The 20,625-nt window shown below is 45.6% G+C and overlaps 1 protein-coding gene across 5 annotated transcripts in view; it reads right to left on the bottom strand.

Moving 5' to 3' along the window:
* Nucleotides 1–20,625, bottom strand: part of vimar (visceral mesodermal armadillo-repeats) — a 102,230-nt gene that overhangs the window by 28,276 nt on the left and 53,329 nt on the right. For 4 of the 5 annotated variants that reach the window (XM_070529683.1, XM_070529695.1, XM_070529690.1 and 1 more), the window contains exon 14: nt 5,977–6,105. In XM_070529683.1, coding sequence (XP_070385784.1) covers nt 5,977–6,105 — 129 coding nt within the window. Of the gene's footprint in view, nt 1–1,072; nt 5,461–5,976; nt 6,106–20,625 lie in introns of those variants that run through there. The other variant, XM_070529688.1, reaches the window with a different exon arrangement.

The raw sequence follows: 20,625 nt of genomic DNA, 5'->3' as shown, positions 1-20,625 counted from the left end.
AAAGAGGGGGCTTAACAAATTCCAAAGTGATGCACAGGCTATGGGAGATGCCATAGTTGGCGACTCTGGATAAATTTGAGCTCCTTGGGGTTTTTACTAATGCAGCTAAATATTCGTACACAAATGTTTGTGTTCTGCCCCTATAAAAATGAAACTGCAGGGAATGTGCACTGACCCGGTGTCCACATGTTCACCAGCAGAATGCGATGGCCACTGAGCCCACCATCCTGGTTGGTTGAAGGAAACTTCCAATCAGTAGCATCAGATATGTAATTTGCACTGCTGGGCCTGTCGACTACACTGATGCTACTGAACCCACTCTAAGAAAAAACCTACAGAATTATCTTTCTTGCCTATAAACAGTGCTATAAAAATGGCTGTTGCTTAGCTAAGGTTAAGCCCAGGATGCGAAGCATACTAGCCTTTATTTTAGTTGTTGAACCACTGTTTAGCCTGGTGAACTGCTGTTGCTTGGCTATATTTGGTTCGGCTAGACGAAGAAACAACTCATGCGTTACTCTGCTTCGCCTTCAAGAGTGGAACCTTGGCGGGTCGAGTGGAACACCCTTGGCGGGTCGAGTGGAATGCGACAGCGTTCCCGTCGACCCGCCAAGGGGTGTAAGACAATGGGCTACGGCACAGCGACTACGCGCCCCGCATTGGACGCGGTGAGCGTCGAGCAACGCAGCGTTCGGCGCAGCAACGAAATGTGCGCCTGAGCAAGCGACGCACGCCTGAGCCTTAGAAACAGCTCGTTTCTAAGGCAACACCGCATTCACTAGAGGCGCTTTTGTACCGCTTTGAAGCATCGTACTCGTGGCTCAGTGGTAGCGTCTCCGTCTCACACTCCGGCGACCCTGGTTCGATTCCCACCCAGCCCATCTTGCAAGAGTTGAGCCAAAGCCACCTAGAAACAAGCGCAGCTGCTTATATACCGCCGCGACGGCGCGAGTTGGAGCACCGTTTCTCCTCTGTCGTGACGTCACGGTGTCACGTGGTATGGCATGGGGTCAAAGGTCATTGAAGGCGACACCACCGCGCCTGAGGAGCTGGGCTGAGCTCTCGTAATATGCTTTGCATAATACAGAAAACATGCTCGTTTTGCTCATCGTCATAAAACAGAAAAGTCACATGGACACACAGGGTATTGTGTGTGCATGTGGCTCTTTTTTTGGTTTATGTGGATTACTGCTTTATATTTAGACAAGTATTCTATACCAAATAGCCCAATCTTCAACATTATAATCATTTTTGTTAAGTACTATAATCTAAAGGATGGCGAAGTGAGGCAGGAGAGGTGGAAGGAAGCTTAGCTCTGGAAGTGAAAGCAATCGCTGCTTTGAGTCTCGCTGGAATGCAGCATTGCCATTGTCATCAGGCGCTTAAGTTTCACACAGTAGCCGTCAATGGGTGCAATGCACCACTTGGGCGCTGGGGTTAGGCTGTTGCATTCCACAATCATTATTATTATGCGCCCCTGCACTCCTCACTGTCCAGCAACTGTTGCCACTTTGACTGTGCACATTTTGGAGAATGGCAAGGTGTTGGCAGCAAAGGTGGTTCGTGTGCTCACGTTTTTCACCTACAAGCTAATTCGTCTTCAAAGGTTGCATGAATGGCACAACGCGAGTGGCAACATTTCAGACAGCCATTTTTCCTGCCCTTTCCTTTTTCTGGCAGTGTTCTGGACAACATGCAGAACAAGAAGTGGTCTTATGCATGGCACATTCCAGTGACCCAGTCAGGTCACTGGTGTGTAGCGATTCATTGTGAAGTGGTTTGGGAGGAGCAACCAAGGTTTTAACACCGAGCTTTTGACCTCTTACAAGTGTTCTAGACCTAGGAACGGTTCTCTAAATGCTCCTCTACACATAACTGCCTGTAAATACTCTGTACAACAAAGTCTATGGTGTCCCATCTCTGATGGCAAGAAGCAATGAAACTGGCAGCAGTAAGTGATCAATACAGTTTCACCCCAAGGCAGCTGACTACGTCAGTTTGAGCAAGAAGCAGGTAGGGGAGTAGAAAGTTTATAAGAGAAAACAATTTATATAAACAATTCACTTTACACCGCCTATGAGTTCATTCCTTTACAAGAAAAAGCTATGAACACCAAGCACTGCTCACAAGGACTAAATGTGGTAAAGGAGGCCTCAGATGGTTCTCCAGTCAAAGTGTTTCTTCCCACCACTGCAGTTGTGCAGTCATATCATCCCTCACACCTCCCATTGGCAAACCTATCTTTTCCAACCTCAATGCCAAAGTCTTGCAAAAGAGCAAGCCAGTGCTTTCACAAAGTCAACAAAGAATTGACCTAAATGTCTCTGTTGTATTAAAGGAGTACTGAAGGAAAATGTGTATATGTCATTTTTATTGCTTAATTGGATAACCATTGACCGAGTAATTATGCTATGAAGCCTCCATTCTTCAAGACAGAAACAAATAATTATGCTACCTTTTAATGTGACAAGCTCAAAACACACGCCAAGAGCAACATGGCTTCAGGCATGAAAAAGGTGGCCCCTCACGTCAACGAAATCTACTATGGCGGTCTCACGGTACCAGATACCACTGACATGTACACACACACACTATGGCTGTGCCAAAAGAGCTATTCAGCACTCGACGGAACCCCCTGCATTTCCAAGAGAAGCAAACACTTGGAAGAGCCAATATGGTAGCTTTTGCCGACATGGTCATTGTATGGCCTTCAACAACCCCACCCCACCACCTATGCTTTCGCTGCCACGATGAGTCCTTTTTCATATCCGAAGCCGTGCTGTGCTTGACGAGCATTTGAACAGGTAGTACAGAAGGTGCTGTAATTAATAATTTGTGGTGCTCTCAAGGAATTGTGGCTATGTACCGTAATTATAGAGTCAAGTGCCTAAAAAATCAAGAAGCGGGACACAAAAATTTTGTGTCAGAACTCCTTTAAGGGTGTACAAATAGCGATTATTCAGACCACATTGAATACTACCAAAAGCCAATGAAATGAACTGTAGAATACATTTTGAATAGTGTTCAAATAATGAGCAACACAATTTAACCAATGTTCACATTCTGGCATTTGCAACATAGCAAGTTTCTAATTACACAGCACATTACGTAGCATGCTTCATTGAAAGTACAGATCAAGCATTAGGAAACAATTTGTTTGCAGAAATCGGGGCTCTCTAAAGCATAATGGTTCTACATAATCAGAATGAAGTATTAAAAGGCAGTATATTGCGAGTCTGTTCGAATTTGTATAGTAAGCCTTTGAGAATAATTAGAAATGTGCGCCATCTGTGGCGATGGCATAGAGAAAAAAATTCTCTAGTCCTAGGGTTGCTGCAGATCGATCCACTATAATAGTGCAATGAAGTACGTTCAGATTTAACCCTTTGCGGTCTCAGGCATCGACCCAGTTTGTGGTTGTTCCAGTTAGGAGCCATTCCGTGCATTTAGATGCCCCACAGAAAAAACAATGAGGTAAAAAGATGCATGTTATTTATTTCAGAAAATCTATTCATTCCCGGGGCTCTCAACTGTACTTCAGCACTATGTACTTGAGTGCTTATTGCATGAGGGCACTTATAACATTTCATCACAAGAGGTCTTAGAACTAGTGCCGACTCTACTTTAAGCACAGTAAAACTGGACCGGGAAAAAAAAAGACCAAATTAATTGAATGTCAAATTATCGAGGGTATCAAGAAAATAATAAACAAATGCTTACTACGTCAACACGCCTTTATTTACTGAATGAATCATCAAATCCTGTTTTTATCTTGTACAAGAGCAGTGCGGACGCTGCAGTTCTCGTTATCTCGTGATTGATTAGCTCTCGCAGCGGCAAAGGCCTCTTGACTTCTTTCGCAGCGTGGCCGCGATGTGCGTCATCTGAGACACGCTTTTCACTACCGCGTGCACATCCAGATTATTTTTTCGCCGGTTGCCTACAAATCGTTTCTCCATCGCAATATAGCCAGTGCTCTTCATCTTCGATAGCTTTGCACCAAGTTAAAGCAAAACTACTGTTTGCCACATGCACTGTGGACGAAACCACGACCGCTATCCACGCAATCATGGTCAGCGACCTTGCAGTTATGAAGGCATGCGGCTGACGCATGCACTAAGTCGAAATGAAACAACTATTTGCTGCAACCGCTGCAGATGAAACCATGGCTATAGACGCAATCATGGATGCCGATTATGCGCTTATGAAGGCATGCGGCGAGCCGCCAACGCGGTGTTATGCACAGCTATAAATGTAAAAATAGAGGGCACAATTCAGCACGAAGCGTTCCAGTGTTGCTGTGAGTCACGTATCATATATGATTGCCGCTAATGACCGTGGCAATGCAGACTCCGCCGCTTCGTTTCAGTCGGACGCTAGACCGTTCAAGTGCGAAAGCTTAGTAGTACTGCCCATTTCCGAAGGATGGGTGGCTACACGCTGCTGGCACGTTTCTGTTACGCAATGTGAAGTGCTTTTTGACACTTGGGCATGGGCAATGGAGGCTCCTTGGATCGAGTGCACCCCGTGTTCGTCATTTTGGCTACTTGGTGAACGCGTAACCAGGGAAAATTCATCAGTGGCTTGCAGAACCCACTTTGAGAAACCATGCTCTATACTAGGTAACTTTTGTGCGCTTTATATTTAGTATGGGCGGGATGAAATTTATTGCAGTTTTGCTTCAGTTTTATGTTTAATCATGCACAGCTGACGATGCGAAGTATTTGAGACCATTAGAAAAACCTTCACATCTACAAACACATTCGAACTTCGATATAATCCAAGAGGCATATACCGAATAACAAATATAAGATATAAAGAAGGTATTTTCGTGTAGGATGTGATTTCATAATGAGATTCCACAGTCACCAAACATACAGAAAAGGATGGAAAGAAGGAGTGCAATGAAATTAGAAAGGGGAGAGTGTGGATAATGGTGGTCAGTCATGCTTTCACTGCTTACATGTACTCAACAGCATCCCTCAATATTGTCAGCGAGCAAATTTTGAACAAAACATGTGTGGCACAGACCAAGTCGTCTCAGAAGTGCCGGCATCTGCCAGTGCCACTAAGGACATTTCATTTAAATATTTTTCAAGCAGTGGTCATGCCATGAAGAAAGGAGGGTTGCCACCCCAAAGAGTTTTCAAAAAATGACTCAACTTCAAGAGGACAAAACAAAGTTTGTCCCTCACACCATCAGTCATAGCCAAAGGTGCATACACATACAAAGGCCTGAACATTAATTACATATGTTGCACACAGCAACGTCAAACAAATGGTTTTTGCCAATGCAGCAGTGGTTACGCCCCAAATGCTCAAGCGTGTAATTTCACGCCTTTTTTTCAAGGATCTGCAGGGCCTGTGCTGCAGATTTTGACAGCACATGGTTGCTGTGGTCCTTCAGGTCAGTGAGGACCGCTGCATAGCCTTCAGCCTGTAGAAGTGGCCTGAAAGAGTCTGCACAAAATAGCTAGAACATTAACTTTCCTGAAATTAAAATATGCACTTATAATTCAGCTTCCCTGGGCCTCTTTAAGGAACTCAAGTGCTCAATACATTAACAAAATATATTAAACATATTAAGCACAAGTCATGTACTATCTTACATTCCAAGGCCACTATGTACATGCAAAATGTTGCCACTGGGCTGTGCAGTGAAGCACTCTCCTTTGTTCCAAAATTAAAGGGCGAGAACAAGAGTTCTTTGCAGCCTTCAGAAATATGGAGTGCTGGGGGAACAATGCGAGTCCCACTGCATGACCAAGAGCCAGTGCCTGTGATGTGGGCAGAAACAGACTTTTGACAAAGATGGTGCCCTATTTCAAGTACTGAAAATTTTTTGAAGAGATGAACTTGCAACAGCAGAGACTCATTGTACTACATCAAAGCCATCACCTATGCATTACTAGCCTCAAGTGCTACGCCTTAAGTGCTAGTTGCCAGCTGGCATTGCCAGAAAAAGTAAGAACTCACCAAGGCTGGCTAGTGCAGTAGTGAAAGCAACTGCATTCTGCAGAGCTTCAGGTGATATTTCTGGTGACTCAAGTAATGATCGCAGCAGGGGAAGAACATCAGCCTTTTTCAAATCTTCCAGAGCGGTACCTGTGGTGGTATGATAAAGCAGCATATAAAAGCATGAGATGCTCATACAAAAATGTTTTGAGGGGACCACACAAGCATTACTACAATTAAAGAAACTTGCTACAAAATGGATTCTTTCAACATATTCTGTGTCATTATAGAACAAATTATGACTTTCCTATACAAGGACATAATGCCAGCTGCTTCACTCAGCTTCACTCCACAGACCCAGATACTTGAGCTATAATAAGGTTAATGTTTTTATAAGAAGCTCAATTCAATTCAAAGCCACCCTGATTAAAAGTTTCTGGCTACTAGGCTAAACATTTTTGCCTACTGTATATTGTTATGTTCTTGCTTTATTCCATCATCACATGAATGGCATTCGGTCAATAGAAGCCATCAATTGCTATGTGCATCGTCTTACTCTTTCTTTGACCCCTGACATGGCACTTGACTACGGTATTTTTAACAAAGGTATCAGCAGAATGTGGCTGGAGTGGCTACAGAATAAGAGACAACACAGCATGCTGATCTGTGCCTCATTTGCAAAATTACCAGCCTCTTAAGGAGTACAGCCAGAGACTACAGGACTGTCATGGAAAGCAAGTGCCTGCTGGATGTCCATGCATATCACATAAATTCTGAAATACTACTCTGCACTTCGACACTGTAGTGCACTGAAATAACACTTAGCACCAGAAACACAGGATAGACAGCTTTGTTACGAAATTGATTTTAACTCACCTCATACATTTATAAAAATTTGCACTATCTTACATACCTTCTAAATTATGTGGTTCAATTCAGGTGATTGTGTTGCTCCAATAAATAGTTTGTGGTAAGCATAAACTGTAGCCTGTAGGGCCAGTGGCTACATTTATGATGCTTGGGCATATATGCAATATGTGCTCAGCTTAGCAGCTCAGCCAAGTTTCCTTGCCAATCCGCGGATAGCAGGGCACAGCATTCAAATGTAGTTGTTTTCATGCTTAGCAGCTTTGCCGAGCTGCTTGGCAGGGACAACTGCATGTAAGCATTGGAAAAATTTTTGGATCAGCTTGATTAACTGGGGTTACTTGACTGGGGTTAATTAGCTGAACTGAGGTTGACTGGGGTTAACACATAATTGGGATTCCACTGTATATGGTGCTGGTGAGCTACAAGGAATGTTCAGCAATAAGTACTTCACAAATTGAGAGCTACAGCAGAAAAATAAGAGCACAAATTGTAATGTGTGCACTTGAACTACCGTAAAAACCAGAATATAGGTCGAACTTTTTTTCAAAAAACCATCGCAAAAAGTCGACCCTCGACTTATATACCGGACATTGGCGGAAAAACTACGGAAGTCCTGCAACAATGGGCGGATGAAGTAAACAGCCGCCATCGCCATCAGCAGCAGCGCGGCATCTATGGCGGCGTGGCGACGTTGTGGCACAGCTACAGTGAACTAGAATATATTCTAGTGGCACGAACGGCTCCGCGCAGGCAGCCCGTTTTCGCATTGATGCCACGAGATGGCGCCACTGCAACTTTTCATACTGCTTTGGCGCAGCGGCCTACGGTTTCTGGGGCTTTTCCGCACGCAATAATTGCAGATTTCGAAACGATCGGTGCTGTTACCTAAACACACTCATCTTACACGTGCGATTACTTATTATTTGCACATTTCAGGTAGTGAAATGCCGATAAATAATTTAAGCCCGAACATCGCGTTCCGCATTTTCAACCGAGTACAAGGCAATCGCCGGCTGCGGGTAGAAAAAGTTTCATTCGATCGCCTTTCCACATCTGTGCGAATTGGACACAATTACACTGTGCTGAACTAATACAAGCTGTCCACAGACATGATCGGGCAATGAATGATCGATTTTGCGAAACTTGCATCTTCGTCCTTGTAACGACGTCGTAGCGAAAAGCAGCAGACCTTCCTGATGGGCAGTTTCTCAACACTCTTAATGGCACGCAAATTCATTCAGTGTTGAGCTGCTCCAAGGGTGGTCCGAAGACCCTAGCTAGTGGGTTGCCCACCCTCGACTCACTTACGCCCACCTTCACCCTCCAGATAAATTCTTGATCGCCCAGTAAATTTTTCGCATGCAGTTCAGTATAAACGCAACGCTCTACACGTGGTAGGCAGCTGCATGCTGAAGAAATCAAAGCGATAAAGGCAGGGCTGTAGTATGATTTATTCAAAGAGCACCGAGTAATGTTTAGCACCTGCTCAATTTAAGGTGCTTCGCACCTTCACGCCTTTTGATGCTAGCCTGGTTTAGGCTCTTTGTGAAAAAATGTAGGCGTGTTGTGATATAAAATGCTGTAACCTCAGCTGCAACTTGCTCACAATGATCTTGACATCCAAGCTGAATCTTCTGCTTTCGCTTGATGTGGTCCAGAACATCAATTACACTGTCAGAATGTAATTCCAAAAGACTAAAGCATTCAGTAAAGGCATTCTCCAAATTTACAACAAACGTATAAAGCACAAATGATGGGTAGAGGAGGCCGCCATTATCTCTCATTCGTGTGAATGAAGCCAAGTTCAAGCATTCTGCAGCCTCTTTAGTCATCAAGAGACGAGTGAGGCATGCCTCACACCCTGATTTCACGATGCACTTTCGGGCAACATACCCGGCAATGTAGAAAATGAGCCTGTTGTCACTGGAAGTAACAACACAGGATGAATGGTCTGGGGCATTGTCCAAAGCAGGTCTTCTGCTACAATCAAGTTTCCCGAGTCAAGCAGTTTGTCAACAAGTTGTTGCTTAGTGCTTGGACTTGCTTGGAGACCAGCGTCTGCAGGCAGACGCTGGTCTCCGGTGAGAGCTGGTCTACGGTGAGAGCTTTATCCTTCCTGTGAAGGTTGCGCTCCCACTTTTTGCGGAGTTCGTCGTCTTTCGGTGCCGCGAACAACTACGCTTTGGGTCCGCTTGGGTAGCCCGTGCAGCAGCCCGGAGCGAAGCAGTGTGAATCTGTCCGCCTCTTCGCCATGCCGCGGGCTGCACGCGGCGAAGACGCACAGGGCACACGGTCCGCACGAGAAGGCCCTTCGCACGAAACACAAGGCCAACCGTATGCACACCACTGTCAACAGTCTTGCGAAACGCAGGAGAGGCAGGCTGACGAATGCCTATCCGTGCCCCACGCAAGCCCAGCCGTCCGCGCCGCAATATGAAAGAGAGCGGCAGCGCCTCTAGCGGCTTTCCGGAGCGTAACGGGCCGCGGGAAAAGCAGGCGCGCCATTCCGGTCGTGTCACTATAATGTATTCTAGTTCACTGTAGGCACAGCACACAGGCATTTTGCATTTCTATTGTCGCAAAGTTATATTAATTAAAGGCTGCATTTTCATTTTGTTTCAAAATAAGCGGAAGCAGACGTCAATTCACCGTCGCCTTCAAGAAAAAGGCGATTGAGTACACGGAAGCCCACGGCAACCTGGCGGCACAGCGCGAACTTGAAGTATCCGAAAAGAGCATTCGGTAGTGGCGGAGGCAAAAGCAACGTATTACAACTTGCAGCAACCAAAATAAAACGTCATTTCGTGCCGGATCGCAGCGGACTGCAGAACTGGAAGGCAAGGTTGCGGAGTCCGTCCGAGAGTTGTGTGTAGGACCGCTGCCTGTGACTGCCGAATGCATCCGACTCTGATCAAAGGCGTTGCTCTGATTCGGAGTAGCGCTTGCGCACTTCGTGCCCTTCTGTGTACTGTACCCCCTGCCAATTTTTAACAGTATCGCACTACCATCGACCCGCGTGTTTGTCAGCACCTTGTCATCACGGCACGAAGCGGCGAAATAGCGAAAGTAAGGGCATGTGTACACATGCGCGTATCTCGTTTGTTTCGCTGCTCAGCGCCGTTAATAAGGTGCTGACAAGCACGCGGGTCGATGGTTGCGCGATACCGCTAAAAACTTGGCCAGGTGCACATGCGAGCAGCATTTAAATAAATACTGTCACCATTGTGCAACCCCCTGAGTCGCCTTTGTTTCACGGTAAGGGTGTCATGTCTTTCGATACTTTTGCCATTGAATTTTTTTTTTTTCATTTTGAGAATTCGTTAGTTGGGGGATCGACCTATATTCCGGTCCGACCTATAGTCCGGTTTTTACGGTAGATGTCCAAAATGGTTTTTAAAAGGCCTCTCACCAGGCCACATAGCAAATTTTGGTTACTATAGCCCCGTTTACATGAATGCGACAGCGGCGCATCGCATTTTCAAGCGCATTTGGGAAAGGTGATGCGACGCCGTTTACATGTAGCGCCTTAACTCTCGCAAAAACGTAGCGCCACATGGTGTCGTATAAGTGAAGTGCAACCGACTTCCGGTGCAACTGGTTTCCGGTTGTGGGCCGAGTGCACGTTGGTGGTTGAGTGCCGAGAAATAGACAGTTTTAGTTTAGCGTACGCAACTTATAGCGTGCGCTATACGCTATAGTGTAGCGGACGCGAAGCAGCGCACGTTTTTTGCAGCTTTAGCTGGCCAGCGAGATCTTCGGATCTCGGAGGCCATTAGTCGTCGTTGTGGCTACTTTCCGACTATAGCGATAGGTAGCGCTGACATCTCGAATGTTTCTTTCATTAGGCTTCGCCTCGTTCGAAACGAGAAGCGATCTCGAAAACACCACAAGGTTATCCATAATACCCTGTCGTCGAAGCGGCCTGAGACTAAGCGAAAGCCGTTTACACATTCATTTGCTGCGAACGAAGTGCATTTTACAAAAGCAACGCCAAATTCAATTCGAAGCGGGCAGCCGGGACCGCCGCCATGTTGTTTGGCAATTCCTTCCCATCATTCCTAATGCGACGATCCTGCGTTTACATGCTCCGCGAGAGTCGACTCGCGCCCGTAAATCTACCCTCGCCTGGCGCATTAATGCGATGCGCCTTTCTAGCGCATTACTGCTGTTTACATGAATGTGATGCGCTAGAAATGCGATGCGATGCGACACTGTCGCATTCATGTAAACGCGGCTAGTAAAAGCTCGTTAATTCGAACCGCAAGGGGAAGATGCTGCAGTTCGAATTAACGAAAGGTCGAACTAACGAAAGTGAAGGAGGGCAACAGTACACTGCGATTTGGAAGCAGTAGGGCATGTCAGAAATTTGGTGCGTCGGAAAGTGATGTCGTGTGCCGCGGGCACACGCCATCTTCAAGTCGAAGCTCTGGGTCCGACTGTGCCACACCACCGATGTCCACCGAAACGAACGTTAGCCGAGGCTTAACACCATCACAATGAATCGCGACGGCCGATACCTCCTAAGCTGAAAACAGAGGTGCACAACCGATGAAGACTGCCGAGACAAAGACGCTGAACATGTGAAGGTGGCGAAGGCCCTCATTCGTTGGTTCTTGATTGCAAGCACAGCTGCGACGTACTTGATTCGCTGTGTTTTGGAGCTTGCCGTGCCATCTCCACACAACATTAGCAGCTGTACAAGATTTGCAAAGCCTCGGAGATTCGCAACGGGCAAGAAGTCTCGGAGGTTACGTAGAACGGAGAGGCGGCAGCCGCCGCTGCCTTCTGGCTGACCCCGCATCGGTTAGATTCTTTTCTGATTTTACCTTCTCTCGCCGTTCTCTCCGTTTCGGAGGCAATACAGCCTTATGTGTAGGCAGTAGGCGCGCTTCTCTGGCCGTGTGTCAGGCGAGCGTAGTTCGAATTATCCGTGAGGGAACCTTCTCGCGTTCGAATTAACAGACTTTTTTATACATAGACTTCTGTGGAGCTTGGCCGGACCAAATCGTACAGTTCGAATTATCCATAAATTCGAATTATTGAAGTTCGAATTAACGAGCTTTCACTGTATATGCTGGAACTTGTTACATGCTCTCTAGGGAGCATTATGCCATCAATAATTTTTCGAATTGTTTCATTATTAGCAGAGATAGAAATACAGTAGGACCTTGGTGACACGATCCCATTACATACGATTTCTCTGCAGAAACGTTTGTGATCAAGAACACAAAACATGACCCTAGAGAATTACGCTTATATTTGACGGGTTCGTATGCTCCCGGAAAACATCATATTTTGGCAAAAAAATATGCTCAGCGCATCGCCAAATCGAGATCGTATGATGCATTTTCTGGCCAGTAGATCCCGTGTAAACAAGAAAAGGCGCGAGGCAGGCGCAATCAAAAACAGTAGCCGCTCACCGCATCAGCTTCCCCGCGATACTTACCCACCCGTCTCACGCGAAAATGCTGGCACGCACTTATTTCTTATTCAAGTAGCAGCAAATCTCCTCCCATGTTGCCGCATGCCGCATCTTCACCTATATGTTTTACAGCGCGTGGGGCGCAGTGCCGTTGGAAGCATACTGCACACTTTTCATAGGCGATAATCCAAACGTGCCGCCGCTTCCTGCTGCAGGTGGCGCAATGTGAGTGTCATGTTTTGCTCCGGCGGCAGCTGCCGTCACCCACCAGCTTGATTTTGTTTGTTTCCTGTTGCCATAGTAAAAATTGACAGTCGCTTAAGTATCCTTAGGTGATATGATTGTGAATGCATTAGGGCTTGGCTAAATTATCACCTTAAGTTAATACTCCACCTTAATTCACCTTGCTCTAATTCGTACCAAGCTTAGTCTACTTCAATCCACCTTAATCCAATTTTGGGAGTGGGCCAAGTCTGACGCTGTGGCTGTTTACCATAGGATTTCGCAGTGCAAGCCACAACAGGTCCAGTGCCAGGACCATAACATTATCGCTTGGTCATCTGGGTTTTGGTACCACTGGATGATAACACAGGACGCCAGATTTTCCGCTTCATGGGGCATATAATGTTTTCGCATTAAAAGACTGCACATTAGGAAAACAACACAACATGTCTGAGGCCATACTCCTTCACAGACTCTAGAGGCTGACTGGCGATCTTGAACTCTTGTTCCCTTGCCCGGCTATCCGTCATTATCTTTGTCTTCTGGATATTAGTCTGCATATACATGTAATTAGATGTTAACTATGGTTGAGTTCACTTTTTTTTAGTCACTTGGGATCATGTGTTTTCCCAGTTAGTATGTTTATTAATTTGCTCGATTCAAACGAAACAATGTCCGCGCAACCCTGGGCGACCGGAATGCACGTTATCTACGCCCGGCCGGCAGAGAAAGGGGCTTTACACCGGCCACAGAGCTCCATGTCTCAGTAAAGTGCCTGGTGTAGTCTCGTGCGAACGCCATGCTCTCGGTAAGCGCGGAGACTATCTTATATTCCCTCACCTTTTAAAATGTTCTATACTTCGAAGCATTTCTCTCGCAAACCATACTTAGTTCAAAGGAATTTTCCATGTCTCAATAATTTCTCGCCATATTCGAGTGTTGATTGCCATGTTTTCGGTCATTAACAAAACGTTTTCTCAGGTCTCTGAATTTATTAAGGCAGTTTTTCGCGTGCGTACCATGGCCATGCATGTTTATATCTCCTTCCGTTTCTCTACCGCGGGTGCGCTTTAGAACCACGGCGCTGCAATTATGCTTCAGTAATTTTCCTTTTCTTTTTTTTTCTCCTCTCTTAAACTTGTTGTTTTTACTACACGCAGAAACAAAGCAACAGCGCTCGCATTCGATCCCATAAATGAGAAAAAAATTATATTATATATTATATATAATATATATTATTATATTATTATACATATTATATATATAATTATCAGTCATAGCACTTGTAGTACGGCCCTCTGGGCTGTTCTCTTTTCAAAAGTAGTCATACTAGGGTTATTATAATTAGACAAAGGTATTTCACTCTCGTGAGCAGCACTCCTTGGGATAGTTACTCGGGCAAGCTTCCCACGCTAAGCGTGCCGTGCTCGCCTCGCACCTGCTTAAGCTTTTCCTAGTCTCTAGAGCTGCTCGAGTTCTTTCTCATCGACAGGCGGCCATTTTTCCAAGAAAGTATGCCTTCCAACCACTCGGCCATCGACCATCGCGGACCATCATGTACAACATCAGTCTCTTTCCACACAAGTACGAGGCTCTGGACAGGAGCTATGCCGCTTCAATGTAACCTGGGGCCTGATAGACCAACCGACTGAGCTATCTCTCCGGGCAACATTTAAGGGTGACGAGTTCAAATCCCCTGTTCTCTTCCTGTTTTTGTTTTCCTTCTTTTTTCCCCCTTTTTTAAAATCAATTTTCTTAAATTTCCTCTATTATGTATGGCCACTCATGTGCAGGTCATAAGCTACCAGGTTTCTCCAGTTGAGTGCCATCTGTGCGGTTTAACAGAGCTCAGATTGGACGACCTTGACTGATCAAAGAAAGCACCATAGTAGGTTAAATGAGGCGTACAACTCCTGCGGTGGCGAAGAGGTAGAGTATCTGCCTCGCGTGCAAGAGGACCGTGGTTCGAATCCCAGTGCCGCGCAATTTTTTGCCGGGGAAAAAAAAAAAAAATCCACGTGTTGATAAAATTGCACAAACAGGCCTGGAGTGCGACCTGACCCGGTGACTAGAACCGGTAATGCACTCTCTCACCAAAGCAGGATTGGCCACCCTGGTGCAGTACTTGGCCACAACCTCCTAGATGAATACAACAATCGAACCCTGGCCCTCAGTGCCCAGCAGCCGCGAAGCAACTGACAACGGCGGCGGTCAGATCTGTGATGCAGCAGAGGGTGCTAAGAATTCCTGGCTCCGGACAGGCCGCCATTGGAATCTGAACCTTGCAACGTTTAACGTTAGAATGCTATCTAGTGAGGCGAGCCTAGCAGTGCTATTGGAGGAATTAAGAGGGTAGTAAATGGGATATAATAGGAGGACAAAAGAAGCATATACAGTGCTAAAAAGCGGGCACGACCTGTGCTACCGGGGCTTAGCGGAGAGATGAGAAGTAGGAGTCGGATTCCTGATTAATAAGGATATAGCTGGTAACATACAGGGATTCTATAGCATTAACGAGAGGGTGGCAGGTCTTGTTGTGAAACTTAATAAGAGGTACAAATTGAAGGTCGTACAGGTCTACACCCCTACATCCAGTCATGATGACCAGGAAGTTGAAAGCTTTTATGAAGACGTGGAATCAGCGATGGGTGAAGTCAAAACAAAATACACTATACTGATGGGCGACTTCAATGTCAGGGCAGGCAAGAAGCAGGCTGGAGACAAGTCAGTGGGGGAATATGGCAAAGGCTCTAGGAATAGCAGGAGAGAGTTATTAGTAGAATTTGCAGAACAGAATAATATGCGGATAATGAATACCTTCTTCCGCAAGCGGGTTAGCCGAAAGTGGACGTGGAGGAGCCCAAATGGCGAGACTAGAAATGAAATATACCTCATATTCTGCGCTAATCCTGGCATCATACAAGATGTGGATGTGCTCGCCAAGGTGCACTGCAGTGACCATAGGATGGTAAGAACTCGAATTAGCCTAGACTTGAGGAGCGAACGGAAGAAACTGGTACATAAGAAGCCGATCAATGAGTTAGCAGTAAGAGGGAAAATAGAGGAATTCCGGATCAAGCTAAAGAACAGGTATCTGGCTTTAACTCAGGAAGAGGACCTTAGTGTTGAAGCAATGAACGACAGTCTTATGGGCATCGTTAAGGAGTGTGCAATACATACAAGTCTGCGGTAACTCCGTTAGACAGGATGCCAGTAAGCTATCGCAGGAAACGAAAGATCTGATCAAGAAACGCCAATGTATGAAAGCCTCTAACCCTACAGCAAGAATAGAACTGGCAGAACTTTCTAAGTTAATCAACAAGTGTAGGACAGCTGACATAAGGGAATATAATATGGATAAAATTGAACATGCTCTCAGGAACGGAGGAAGCCTAAAAGCAGTGAATAAGAAACTAGGAATAGGCAAGAATCAGATGTATGCGTTAAGAGACAAAGCCGGCAATAGCATTACTAATATGGATGAGATAGTTCAAGTGGCTGAGGATTTGTATAGAGATTTATACAGTACCAGTAGCACCCACGATGATTATGGAAGAGGGAATAGTCTAGAGGAATTTGAAATCCCACAAGTAACGCCGGAAGAAGTAAAGAACACCTTGGGAGCTATTCAAAGGGGGAAAGCAGCTGGGGAAGATCAGGTAACAGCAGATTTGTTGAAGAATGATGGGAACATTGTTCTAGAAAGACTGGCCACCCTATATACACAATGCTTTATGACCTCAAGCGTACCGGAATCTTAGAAGAACGCTCACATAATCCTAATCCATAAGAAAGGGGGTGCCAAAGACTTGAAAAATTATAGTCTTGAAAACTGTCCGTTGCCAACAAAGTATTTACTAAGGTAATCACAAATAGAATCAGGAACACCTTAGACTTCTGTCAACCAAATATAATAATAATATTTGGGGTTTTACGTGCCAAAACCACTTTCTGATTATGAGGCACGCCGTAGTGGAGGGCTCCGGAAATTTTGACCACTTAACGTGCACCTAAATCTAAGCACACGGGTGTTTTCGCATTTCACCCCCATCGAAATGCGGCCGCCGTGGCCGGGATTCGATCCCGCGACCTCGTGCTCAGCAGCCCAACACCATAGCCACTGAGCAACCACTGCGGGTCTTTCAACCAAAGGACCAGGCAGGATGCCGTAAAGGCTACTCAACAATAGACCATATTCACACTATCAATCAGGTGATAGAGAAGTGTGCGGAATATAACCAACCCTTATATATAGCTTTCATTGATTGCGAAAAAGCGTTTGATTCAGTCGAAACCTCAGCAGTCATGGAGGCATTACGGAATCAGGGTATAGACGAGCCATATGTAAAAATACTGAAAGATATCTATAGCAGCTCCACAGCCAGCGTAGTCCTCCATAAAAAAAGCAACAAAATCCCAATAAAGAAAGGTGTCAGACAGGGAGATACGATCTCTCCAATGCTATTCACAGCGTGTTTACAGGAGGTATTCAGAGACCTGGATTGGGAAGAATTGGGAATAAAAGTTAATGGAGAGTACCTTAGTAACTTGCGATTCGCTGATGATATTGCCTCGCTTAGTAATTCAGGAGACCAATTGCAATGCATGCTCACTGACCTGGAGAGGCAAAGCAGAAGGGTGGGTCTAAAAATTAATCTGCAGAAAACTAATGTAATGTTTAACAGTCTCGGAAGAGAACAGCAGTTTACGATAGGTAGCAAGGCACTGGAAGTGGTAAGGGTATACATCTACTTAGAGCAGGTAGTGACCATGGATCCGGATCATGAGACTGAAATAATCAGAAGTATAAGAATGGGCTGGGGTGAATTTGGCAGGCATTCTCAAATCATGAACAGCAGGTTGCCACTATCCTTCAAGAGAAAAGTGTATAACAGCTGTGTCTTACCAGTACTCACGTATGGGGCAGAAACCTGGAGGCTTACAAAAAGGGTTTTGCTTAAATTGAAGACGACGCAACAAGCTATGGAAAGAAGAATGATGGGTGTAACGTTAAGGGATAAGAAAAGAGCAGATTGGGTGAGGGAACAAACGCGGGTTAATGATATCTTAGTTGAAATCAAGAAAAAGAAATGGGCATGGCAGGACATGTAATGAGGAGGGAAGATAACCGATGGTCATTAAGGGCAGACTGGATTCCAAGGGAAGGGAAGCGTAGCAGGGGGCGGCAGAAAGTTAGGTGGGTGGATGACATTAAGAAGTTTGCAGGGACAACATGGCCACAATTAGTAAATGACCGGGGTAGTTGGAGAAGTATGGTAGAGGCTTTTGCCCTGCAGTGGGCGTAACCAGGCTGATGATGATGATGTTTATTATCATCTCTTCCAAAACATATGAACAGGGTTCTGCTGTATATTAAGTGTCACGAACCCATGATTTCAGGAGGCGAGCTTCACGGCAGACATTGACACTCCTGCCAATTGCCCTTTCTAGCCTATGCAAGCAAAATTCCTTCCCTGCATGTTCCCCTACTGGAGCCGGAGGATCACATCATGTACACGTCACGGTCCTAACCTTTGTTCTTTTTTACTGTGATAGCAATTATATGGACATTCTAGGTACATTTCTGCCGTCGTCATAGCCGTCGTGCGCCGTATTCGGTATGTGCAACTGAAACCGTGCAAGGGCGAGCCTACGATGGCGGCTTCATCTTGCGCGCGCAAGGGAGGAAAGCGAGATGGAAGCGTGCCGTCTTCTGTCACGGACAAGTCATCAGGGAGAGGGGAGGAGGGCGTTTTACTTCGGCAGTTGCAGAGTATGGCGCGGCCGCACGGGCCCTATCTTGAAAGCGATCTGCAACGGGGGAAAGAGTTCACCGGGTACTGATAGCTTCATGTACAATGTGTTTTTGCTGCTTAGTTCGTGTTGAAGCAAGAGGCAGCACGAAAGTCAATTTCCTCGCTGGTGCTGCCGCACTTCCTTACCCCAGCATTTTTGACTGAGAGTTTCTGTGGTCATCGAATGAGATGTGTTCATGTTTGCTTCTGCGCGCTGACGCCACGCTATTTAATTCAGTTAGGAAGTGAATGTTTACAAGTCTATATGGTACATAAAACTACTATCCTTACTTCGTATAGCTGTCTACTAATTTGCTATCGTAATCGATGCTTCGCCTTTCGGGCAAAACTGCGACCATTTTTTCTCACATTTTTGCTGCATGGTGCATTTCCTGTGACGGTCTCACGCAAGCCACGAGCTCCTGCGTTGGGTTTTGTTTCGCTCTGTGCACTATCTTGCAAGCTGTGCACGAGGACACCTGCGCTGTTGTCTGGCTTCTTCTGTGAAATGGATCCCTCAGTGCACGAACGTTTGGAGAAGCTGGCCCAGCTCATGGATCCATACCACAATACACCACGTCGTTGTACCGCTGAAACCGTCTTCAGAGACGATGCCCCTAACTAGCAGTACGATTGGTCAGTGCCACATGAACACCGAGAGAGATGTGAGTGAATGAAAGGTCATGATCGTGGTAACAACTGGAACACGGTAGAAAATGGCATAGTTTCGTTCTCTGTGTGCGCAACTGCATGACATGAGAACAAGCAAACGAAATGGAAGTACATCTCTCTTGCTATGGTACAAAGTAAACCAAAGACACGTAGATATGCAGCTTGTATGTTTTATTATTTCTCTAAACTTTAACTTGTCTACTGAAGCAACAGATCAAACTAATAACTGATGTTGCCTTGAATAATTCTTGAAGTTATGTGTCGCTGTGAGTGGCATCCCAGCACTGCAATTTACACAGGCACACTTGTGCAATTGACCTCAACTCTCCAGCTGAGAGCGTGGTGGCCACGAGCGAGGAGAAGGGTGCATGGTATTTGGTTTGATATTTCAGCGCCCTTTTACGGCACGCAGCGGTGTAATATATTGCAGACACAATCGTTAATGTGCATCGTATGCACTGCACTGCACTTGTCAGCTCAAAATGGCCAGACATGGCGAGGGACTTGCCCTGGCTTTTATTTATGCCCTTACTTTGTTGGCAAAGAAAGACTAGAGGCAAGGCAATTTGTTGGCTTTCCAAATACTATATGGCAGCTAGACCTCATAATAAAGATCTTTTGGTCAATTTAACAAGAAACCACAACTTTCGACTGCTGCCTCATTATCTATGGAAGCAATGCTCCCAACACTCCTGACAGAACAGCGTAGCTGAAGTGCAGAAATGAAAGAAGTCAAACATTGACAACTGGAACTTGAATCACAATATAGAACGCAGGTCTCATACTCGTGCGAGGCACTAAACAGCATGTGTGATGCACGGCGGGTGAGGAGACTTATCTAAAGCAAACAACTTAGGAAGGAAGGCTGGTAATAGTGAGAGTACCCAGGAGAACCACCTAGGTAACACAAGGGCTCCGTAAGATGCGAGCCATTTGCTACCTGCACATTGACTCCTGCTGTTCTCCGCATTTCATGATGCTGACATTAATTAGTTTTCCAGACTATATTTCAGGCCCTTGATTATTTTTAGTGCAAGCGCGTCTGCCACCACAGTGCCATCGACACTACCTTCTAGTAACCAACAATGATTGAGTCAGACGTTATGCAGCCTAGCTATGGGTGGCTGCTTATCAGAAACAATTTGCTAGTCCTTGGACAACTATTCAATGGCTGTTTATGTCTGGTTCCAACCAAATTCATCTGTATATGTTTTAGGGTGGAATACTAAAGGCTGCCGTGTTTCTAAAAGTTCACGACTAAATTTGCACAGCATGAAATGGTCTGCCAGTGATGAACAGTCAAGGCGACATGCAACCTGTGCAGTGCATTGTTACTACATATTATGGCATATTATGGCAGGCTACACACATCACACTAGGCACAAGGGAGGTGCAGCAGCAGATTAAATTTTAAGTAGGTACTGCTGTACCAAAGCACAAGATCAACAACAAAATCATTGTGGAGCTTCCTTCTGGCTGTTGGCAGAATAATATGTGACCAAATGTTTTACCTGTCATCTGTGTTTTTGGGCTGCCTGAATATTTAGGACAATATTGTGATAACCTCAATGTTTAAAAAAAGAAAAAGGAACAGCGACAAAGAAAAAAAGAATTGGTCAGCTACTACATTCAGCTCTGAGTGGAGTGAGTTACAGCCGCCGACCGACTTTCCGGACCTTGCGGGGACCG

The sequence above is a fragment of the Dermacentor albipictus genome, chromosome 1 (genome assembly GCF_038994185.2).
Source record: "Dermacentor albipictus isolate Rhodes 1998 colony chromosome 1, USDA_Dalb.pri_finalv2, whole genome shotgun sequence".
NCBI lineage: Eukaryota > Metazoa > Arthropoda > Arachnida > Ixodida > Ixodidae > Dermacentor > Dermacentor albipictus.
The sequence above is the reverse complement of the archived record's forward strand: the minus strand, read 5'-3'. Positions and strand labels throughout refer to the sequence as shown.